The 10,130-nt window shown below is 37.3% G+C and overlaps 1 protein-coding gene across 1 annotated transcript; it reads left to right on the forward strand.

Moving 5' to 3' along the window:
- The first annotated feature begins 8,516 nt into the window (after positions 1–8,516).
- On the forward strand, positions 8,517–9,887 carry LOC123879807. The gene has a single exon (XM_045927701.1). It carries the CDS (start codon positions 8,517–8,519, stop codon positions 9,885–9,887), a length of 1,371 nt encoding a protein of 456 aa, XP_045783657.1.
- Positions 9,888–10,130: the final 243 nt, after the last annotated feature.

Genomic DNA, 10,130 nt, shown 5'->3' on the forward strand with positions numbered 1-10,130 from the left:
TATCTCAAAGTTGGCAACATCGGAGCGATTCGGCTTCTATGAAGCGGTTGTACGTATAGACTCGAGGTATAGATCGGTGGGAAAAAATTACCCCATTTTTTGGGGAAATTTCAAGATTTTCGGGAAATTGTAAAAAATCGAAATACGCATTTTTAGCAAAATCCGAGTATGAGCGATTATGTGTTTTGCTCGTACAAATGACATTTGGGTATTTTTGTCACCGAAAACTGGCAACACTGGAATTTATCAAAGTAAAAGTGATTTTCGACATGGTCTTTTTTAGGGGCGATCGGTTCGCCTGGGTGCGAGCGAGATGAGAGATTGAAACGTCATCGGGAGCGGTATATCCTGTAGTTAATAGGAAAATTATGAAACCGTGTAAAATCTTTCTGTGAAACGAGTTGGCGGCCATTTTGTATTTTTTTTAATTTTTCGAAATTTTGATCACGTTTTTGAGGCAGTTGGCAACATTTTGGAAAGTCAATATGTATGAATCGATTATGTGACTCAGCCGGCAATATCGAAATATAGAAACAGTGTTGCCACTTTTGGGGAGATTTTCGAGATTTTCAACTAAGAAACTCCTGTAAAATTTTGTATGAAAAATATTTTTTTCACTGATGGTGTCGTATAGAAAACAAAAACTTAGTAAGCCAAAATTATGGAGAGAGCTGATGATTGAGGATGTCGGAGACGGGTAAAGGCCCCGCTTAAGGTATTGAAGATAGGTGGGGGGTGCTCGAGCAAATGTCATTCATGACGTCATCCAATTGCCAAAAAGCTGAAAAAAAATTCAAAATGGCGAAGAAAAGATGGCCGCCATACAAATTTCGCCGGTGTCCAGCTCGGAGGGTATAAAAGATGGAAGTGAGGTTTCTTGGCAAGAGATGATCAGGATCCAAAGGTCTACTCGATGAATAGAAAAAAAATCCAAAATGGCGGAATTTTTTTTTCCAGACATTTTGTATGGCGAATATTGAATGCCTCATTCTCCTAGAAAGAGGCGGAAAACGATACGATAATGTAGGACAGATGTGTTTGGCTGGTGGAAGCAAGTAGGGAAAAAAAATGACATTTCAGAAAAACAAGATGGCGACCGACGTGATTTTTGCAACTCTTTTGTTTTCCAACCGATTTCGTTGAAACTCACAATCTTTGAAGAAAGTAGTAAACGATTGATAGAAAAAGTGGAAGTTTTTGGAAAAACAAAATGGCCGCCGTACAAATTTCGTCGGTGTCTATCTCGGAGGCTATAAGAGATGGAAGAGTGGCAAATTGATTGGCAAAAGATGATTAGGGTCCGAAGGTCTACTCGGTGGAACAAACTCTGCATGCTCGCGGACCACTTTAGTGGTCCGCGCACCCACGCACCCTACTTTATTAACCTCAACTACCCCGTTTTTACAAAAAATGATATGGATGTCGTTTTCAGAGTTTTCCAGGGTGCTGATTTTGATAACGACATTTATTTTGAAATCCAAGATGGCGGTCATGCATTTTTTAAGAAAAAAATCAATATGGGTGTCGTTTTATGGTGTTTTTGGGGTGAATTTTGAATCTTAATAAATAAATTCGTTTTAATACTTATCAAAATAAATAATGTTAAAAGATCTTACAAGTAGTAAATTGAAAATGCAATTAATAAAATATCTTAATGCTCTAAATTATAACGAAACAGAGGATCTTCTGATTAAAATAGTATAATATTAGTAGTAGTAGTATGACAAACTGCAAACATAAACAACTCACAATACACAATCACACGCAAACACACAAACACACACACGTATACTCCACATATATACACACATACACACATACATGGATACCACAAAATTCACATAAGCGCACACGCACGAAAATCTATAGGCTTAATATTTACTAGCAATAACATTACATTACATTACTAATACTTATTACTAGTGATACAGGATAATAACTCGCTCTCTAAAAACTCGTAACTCAATGGACGCACAAAGGAATGACAGGCAGTTGGATTGCATGATACCTCACAACAATACCGCGTGTGCGTAACTACAATCACTACCTACCCTCCATTAAAATATATTATAAAGACTTTTTATTTTTATTGTTACACTATGTTTAGATATTATAACGGTGTCGTATTGGTACGGTTTTGCATGTCCGACCATCAGCGCACCATATTAACACATTTAAATTAAGTACTTAGGAATGGGAGAAGTCAACCCTCTGTAATACAGTGTTTACTAGCACAGGGGTTGTCAAACCTATTCGTATGTTCTTACCAACTTTTTAACATTGTATACCTACTGTTTATAAGGCACATCTACTAACAAATAGTACATAGGAAAATATTATAAAATAATATTTAGAATAACTATTTGTGCATTGAAATAGTTTAAGAACTTAGAATGAATAAATGATATTATATTATTATTATTATTATTATCTATATAACTTACTCTCACGCCCGGTTACAAAATAGATATATATAGAAGCCAAAGAGAATATAATATACTTACATACATAAAAATAAATAAACCTACATACACATTTACATAAATAAATATTTGTACCGGGCGGAGGATTACGCCCCGGCAGGAGAGACCAAACGGCCGGGGGTCAGGGCGACCGGTCCCAATAGAGCCGGACTCCGTCGCGCTCGAGTACCGGCACCGGTGTGTACTTGTAATACGGCAACCTCTCATCCAGGAGACCGTACTTCAGAGCTTATTATTATTATTATTATTAACCTCAACTACCCCGTTTTTACAGAAAATGATATGGATGTCGTTTTCAGACTTTTTCAGGGTGCTGATTTTGATAACGACATTTATTTTGAAATCCAAGATGGCGGACATGCACTTTTTAAGAAAAAAATTGATATGGGTGTCGTTTTGTAGGTTTTTGTGGTGAATTGTCTATCTTAATAAATAAATTTGGTTAAATATAATAAAGTTAACCTTACCACGTCATGTGAGCTGCTTTAGCAGCTCGCGCACCGAGCAAAAACTAGTTATTATACTATATATAGCTCGATTACCACTCACTGACTCATTGACATAATTGTTCTCCTAGAAGGAGACGGAAAATGATATAATGATGTAGGGGAGTTGTGTTTGGTTTCCAAAACCCTCTGGGGAAAAATTATGAAATTTCGGAAAAACAAGATGGCGGCTGATGTGATTTTTGCAGCTCCTTTGTTTTTTAAGGGACTCCGTTCAAACTCGCAATTATCAAAGAATGTAGTAAACGGTTAAGAGAATATGTGAAAAAAATTGGAAAAACAAGATGGCGGCCGAGCCGTAGCGTTTTAAAATTTTTGATTTTTCGACCCCGAACCGCGGCGCCACAGATCCGATACGGGGTGATCGAGGATAATTATTTTTTTTTGTTTCGCCCATGATTATCCTGTATTTTGACAGAACGGGAGTGGTTTTTAAAAATTCAAGATGGCGACTGTCATGGCGGCCGTTTTGTTCGAGGTACGAAAAAACGCAATTTTAAAAGTTAAATATCTCAAAGTTGGCAACATCGGAGCGATTCGGCTTCTATCAAGCGATTATACGTATAGGCTCGAGGTATAGATTGGAGGAAAAAAATTACCCCATTTTTAGGGAAATTTCAAGATTTTCGGGAAATTGTAAAAAATCGAAATACGCACTTTTAGCAAAATCCGAGTATGAGTGATTACGTGTTTTGCTCGTACAAATGACATTTGGGTATTTTTGTCACCGGAGACTGGCAACACTAGAATTTATCAAAGTAAAAGTGATTTTCGACACGGTCTTTTTCACGGTATCCCCTTTCGTGTGGGTGCGAGCGAGAGGAAAGATTGAAACGTCATCGGGCGCGGTATATCCTGTAGTTAATAGGAAAATTATGAAACCGTGTAAAATCTTTCTGTGAAACGAGTTGGCGGCCATTTTGTATTTTTTTTTATTTTTCGATATTTTGACCACGTTTTTGAGGCAGTTGGCAACATTTTGGAAAGTCAGTATGTATGAATCGATTGTGTATCTCGGCTGGCAGTATGGAGATATGCAATCGGTGTTGCCACTTTTGGAGAGATTTTCGAGATTTTCAACTAAGAAACTCCTGTAAAATTTTGTATGAAAATTTTTTTTTTACTGATGGCATCAGATAGAAAACAAAAACTTAGTAAGCCAAAATTATGGAGAGAGCTGATGATTGAGGGTTTCGGAGACGGGTGAAGGGCCCGCTTAAGGTATTGAAGATAGGCGGGGGGTGCTCGAGCAAATGTCATTCATGACGTCATCCAATTGCCAAAAAGCTGGAAAAAAATTCAAAATGGCGAAGAAAAGATGGCCGCCATACAAATTTCGCCGGTGTCCAGCTCGGAGGGTATAAAAGATGGAAGTGTGATTTCTTGGCAAGAGATGATCAGGGTCCGAAGGTCTACTCGATGAATAGAAAAAAAATTCAAAATGGCGGATTTTTTTTCCCCATAGAAAATGTATGGCGAATATTGAATGTCTCATTCTCCTAGAAAGAGACGGAAAACGATACGATAATGTAGGACAGATGTGTTTGGCTGGTGGAAGCAAGTAGTGAAAAATTATGACATTTCAGAAAAACAAGATGGCGACCGACGTGATTTTTGCAACTCTTTTGTTTTCCAACCGATTTCGTTGAAACTCACAATCTTTGAAGAAAGTAGTAAACGATTGATAGAAAAAGTGGAATTTTTTGGAAAAACAAGATGGCCGCCGTACAAATTTCGTCGGTGTCTATCTCGGAGGCTATAAAAGATGGAAGAGTGGTTTATTGGCAAAAGATGATCAGGATCTAAATGTCTATCGGTGAAATAATCTCTGCATGCTCGCGGACCACTTAAGTGGTCCGCGCACCCACGCACCCTACTTTATTAACCCTAACTACCCCGTTTTTACAAAAAATAATATGGATGTCGTTTTCAGGGTTTTCCAGGGTGCTAATTTTGATAACGACATTTATTTTAAAATCCAAGATGGCGGACATGCACTTTTTAAGAAAAAATTTATATGGGTGTCGTTTTGTGGGTTTTTTGGGGTGAATTGTGTATCTTAATAAATAAATTTGGTTTAGTATAATAAAGTTAACCCAACCACGTCACGCGAGCTGCTTTAGCAGCTCGCGCACTGAGCAAAACACTAGTATATATATATAGCTCGATTACCACTGACTCACTCATTGACATAATTGTTCTCCTAGAAAGAGACGGAAAATGAAATAATGATGTAGAGGAATTGTGTTTGGATGCGGGATTCGACTGGGGAAAAATTATGACATTTCAAAAAAACAAGATGGCGGCCGTCGTGATTTTTGCAGCTCCTTTGTTTTTAAAGGGACTCCGTTCAAATTCGCAACTATTAAAGAATGTAGTAAACGGTTAACAGAAAATGTGGAAAAATTTGGAAAAACAAAATGGCGGCCGAGCCGTAGCGTTTCAAAATTTTTGTTTTTTCGATCCCGAACCGCGGCGCCACAGATCCAAGACGGGGTAGTCGAGGATAATTATTTTTTCGTGTTTCGCCCACGATTATCCTGTATTTTGACAGAACGGGAGTGGTTTTTAAAAATTCAAGATGGCGGCTGTCATGGCGGCCGTTAAGTTAGACGTACAAAAAATCGCAATTTTAAAATTCAAATATCTCAAAGTTGGCAACATTGACGCGATTCGGCTTCTATGAAGCGATTGTACGTATAGGCTTGAGGTATAGATTGGAGGAAAAAAATTACCCCATTTTTAGGGAAAATTCAAGATTTTCGGGAAATTGTAAAAAATCGAAATACGCACTTTTAGCAAAATCCCAGTATAAGCGATTATGTGTTTTGCTTGTACAAATGACATTTGGGTATTTTTGTCGCCGGAGACTGGCAACACTGGAATTTATTAAAGAAAAAGTGATTTTTCGACATGGTCTTTTTCACGGAATCCCCTTTCGCGTGGGTGCGAGCGAGAGGAGAGATTGAAACGTGGTCGGGAGCAGTATATCCTGTAGTTAATAGGAAAATTATGAAACCGTGTAAAATCTTTCTGTGAAACGAGTTGGCAGCCTTTTTGTATTTTTTTTAATTTTTCGAAAGTTTTATCACGTTTTTGATCCCAGTCGACGACGTCGCACCGTTTCGGTTTCTATGAAGCGATTGTGCGTATAGACTTGAGGTATAAATTGGTGAAAAAAAATACCCCATTTTTTGGGGAAATTTCAAGATTTTCGGGAAATTGTAAAAAAACGAAATACGGTCTTTTCGCAAAATACGAGCATGAGCGATTATGTGTTTTGCTCGTACAAATGACATTTGGGTATTTTTGGCGCTGGAGACTGGCAACACTGGTGTTCAAGACCAATTATATTGTTTACCAAGCCAGATAATAGATGGCGCTGTACGACCAATATGTCGCGGTCTTGGTCGATTATGTAAGGAATATATACTCATGTAAAATATTGATCAACGTGTGTTCGTCCTTGGGTTTAATAAACCGGCCCGGCCTTTTTAGAACAAACCGTGGTTTTTTGTTACGACCTGCGGTCCCTCAGAGCACGGCGGGCTGGAGCGGGAACATTTTGGTCCTTCGAACCGGATATTTTTGAAGAACAAGTGGTCCACTGGTGGACCACTCACCGTACTCGCAGTGGATCGCTGCAGACACCAGAGTACGTGGTTCCAGCAGCGGCGGCAGGCGCCGGCAGAGGGCGCCAGCAGCGTGGACCAGCGAGAGCGAGCGAGACGAGTGATGCAGAGCAGGACAACCCTAGTACGCCAAGGATGGACTACCAAGGACCAGTTTGACAGGTGTCAAAGTCAAGCTGACAGGTGTCAAAGTCAAGTCTGACAGGTGCCAAAGTCAAGCTGACAGCTGTCATCGTGACGTGTGAGTGCAATAGTTCAAGTGAAGTGTCAAACCGTGAGTACAAACCTTCAAATTAACTTTCAAGCAAAATTAAACTTTATGTCAGTGATTCATATTTCAAGCAAAATTGAACTTTATTTCATTGGTTTCAATAACTTAGAAAATTCAAGCTAATAAGAACATAGAATTTAAAACTTGTAGAAATATTAGTAAACTTTTAATTTTAACTTAGAGTAAATTGCATGCTAGTTAGGACTTAGAATAATTTCACTAAAAACGAGGGAACGGGGAACCTATGTCCGATTTCCCCTAGAACTGTTAAAGTTTCAAACACTTGTAAAATTTTCAAGAAATATCTTAGGACATAGAATTTTTTCGATCAGTAAAACACTTGTAAATTTTTCAAGATAAAAGAACATTGAAATTATTTAGGACATAGAGATTTTAGGTCAACCAAACACTTGTGATTTACATGATGGTATAGAACATAGAATTATTTTGCTTGATAGAACAAACTTGTTAATCTAATCAAAACCTTGATTTCACTTGGTTATTTTCCGAGTTACTTAACTTAAAATTAGTACAAGTAAATTATTAAGAACACTTTTAGTTTGAGTTCAAATAAAGACAATGATTATTTAATAGGTCAATAAATAATTTTAATTAATTAGATCATCAATTAATTTAATTTGAGTACATAATGGAAGGACTAATAAATGTGCAGTTAGATTTACATAATTCAATTAAAAAGGATTTATCCAATTTTAAGAAAAGTGCAAAAGAGAGAATAAGCAAAGAGTACGTAGAAATTATATCGGAAAGTTTAGAAACAGATTGGTTATCTTTTAGAGCAAATAATGCTAAATTGTTTGAAATTTCACAACCAGATATTTTAGCAAGTACACAGTATGTTGTAAAAGAAATTTATGATATTACTAAAGATCACTATTTCAATTATAAATCTCTGTTAATAAGAACTTTAAATGAACTTAGGTCAACAGAAAGTCAGTCAAGTCCTAGTACAAATAGTGATAAGGTCAGCCCGTTAGTAAAGCTTCCAAAAATTACTATTCCGACATTTTCGGGTAGTTATTCAGAATGGACAACATTTCGTGATTTATTCGTTTCTCTTGTTCACAATAATACTGATTTAGACAATGTACAAAAGTTAAATTATTTGAAAGCTCACATAACGGGTGAGGCAGAGCAATTAATAAGGCATACACCAATTACTAGTGCAAATTACAGTCGATGCTGGTCTCTATTAGAACAAAGGTACAACAATAGAAAATACTTAGCGAAATGCATCTTTAAGCGCTTGTTTAGCATTAAACAGATGAACACTGAGTCAGCATCTGGTCTAAAAGACCTTATAGACACCACCATAGACTGCTTGAATGCCTTAAAAAATATAGACATTGATGTTAGCACATGGGATATTATCATAATTCATATTGTTACTTTCAAACTCGATTCCGAAACACGGAAACAGTGGGAGCTACATATTTCTAGTTCAGTCGATTCGAATCAATTGCCAACATTAGAACAATTTAAAACTTTTATGGAAAACCGTTTTCGCGCTTTAGAATTTGTAGATTCTAAAAAACCTTCAGTACAGTACAACAGTGGTTCTAGTTCAAAACCAAAGTCTTTTATAGCTACAAATACCTCAATTATGCGCTGTGAGTATTGTTCAGAGCAACACAAATTGTGTTTTTGTAAAAGGTTTGCTGGTGAAGATATCGCAACAAGGCGTGACTTTGTGGCCAAGAATTCAATTTGCGTGAACTGTTTAGGCAGCAATCACATATCTTCTCAGTGCAAAAATCCTGGATCCTGCAGGATTTGTAAATTGCGTCACCATTCCCTTTTGCATCAAGAGATCGAGAGCACAGCTTCCAGTTCAACGGCAGAAAAACCTGTTGAGAGTGCTAGCACTTTAACTAATACTCCACCAATAGTTTCATGTCTTTCAACTCAAAGGATTTCCAGTTGCGGTCAGGTTTTACTTCCTACGGCATTAGTAAACACCGAGTCTGAAGCTGGGAAGGATCATATCCTCAGAGTTTTGTTAGATCAAGGATCGCAGGCCAGTTTTATAACTGAGGCTGCAGTCCAGCTGTTGCGGCTTAAGAAGACTCCTGTAAGCGGAATGATTACTGGACTAGGAGGAAACAAAGCCATAAGATCAAAATATGTAGTTACCATCAAATTAAGATCAAGGACAAACCAGGACAATAACATACAGGTCACAGCTTACGTGCTGAAGAACATAACTACGTTTTTACCGGAACGTCAAGTGCATAACCTGGACTGGACAGAATTTAAGAACTTACAACTAGCAGATCCCCATTTCAACACTTCTAAGGCATTCGATTTGCTGTTGGGTGCTGATATTTATAGCCAAATAGTACAAGAAGGCATAAAGAAGAGCCGTAATGGGAAACTTATAGCACAAAGAACAACATTAGGGTGGATTCTGTCTGGCACAGTTAACGAACAATTTAACAAGAACAACGAGGACACTCCGAAAATTTCGGTTATGCATGCTCAGATCACTGAAACTGAAAATTCAAAACAGATAGAAAAAGAGCAAAAGTTCAAATCAAGTACACCAAATAGGACAGATAAAGGTCGCAATCGGACACGACACCTGAACGTAACCAAAACCCAACCATCACACAAAAGGCTATCGAAGAATTTAGATCTGAAACAAATAGAACACAACAGAAATTCACAATTAGGACACATAAAATCTGTAAACATAAACGACAGAGAAAATAATGAAACTGTCTACTTACCACATCATGCATTCGTAAGAAACGATAAGACAACCTTAAAAGAGCAAGCTGAAAAATGGAATAACAATAAAGTAGATATATTAACAAGCATATACAAGAAAGAAGATCAAGAGAACATACAAAACCACACACAAGAAATTGACAAGCAACAGCAAGACACCTTAAGCAAGGGTAAGCACAAACAGAACACAATGGAAAAGAACAAACAGAGCAAAATTAGCCTCAAGATCAAAAAGGACAACTAGAACAAAAAGGACAACTAGAACAAAAGGGACAACTAGAGCAAAAGAACAACAAAAATTAAAGGACAAAAAGTATTAAGGACAAAACAAAGATCAAGGGCAAAATAAAAATGGACAAAGAGTACCATAGGATTTAGAACTTACCTTTATCCGAAGCGAAGATCAATCTAGATGCTCGGTGAATACTGAAGCCAACGTCTGGACCTGAAACAAAAAGATCAATATTATCAGTTAGTATACATCATA

This window comes from Maniola jurtina, chromosome W (genome assembly GCF_905333055.1).
Source record: "Maniola jurtina chromosome W, ilManJurt1.1, whole genome shotgun sequence".
Lineage (NCBI taxonomy): Eukaryota > Metazoa > Arthropoda > Insecta > Lepidoptera > Nymphalidae > Maniola > Maniola jurtina.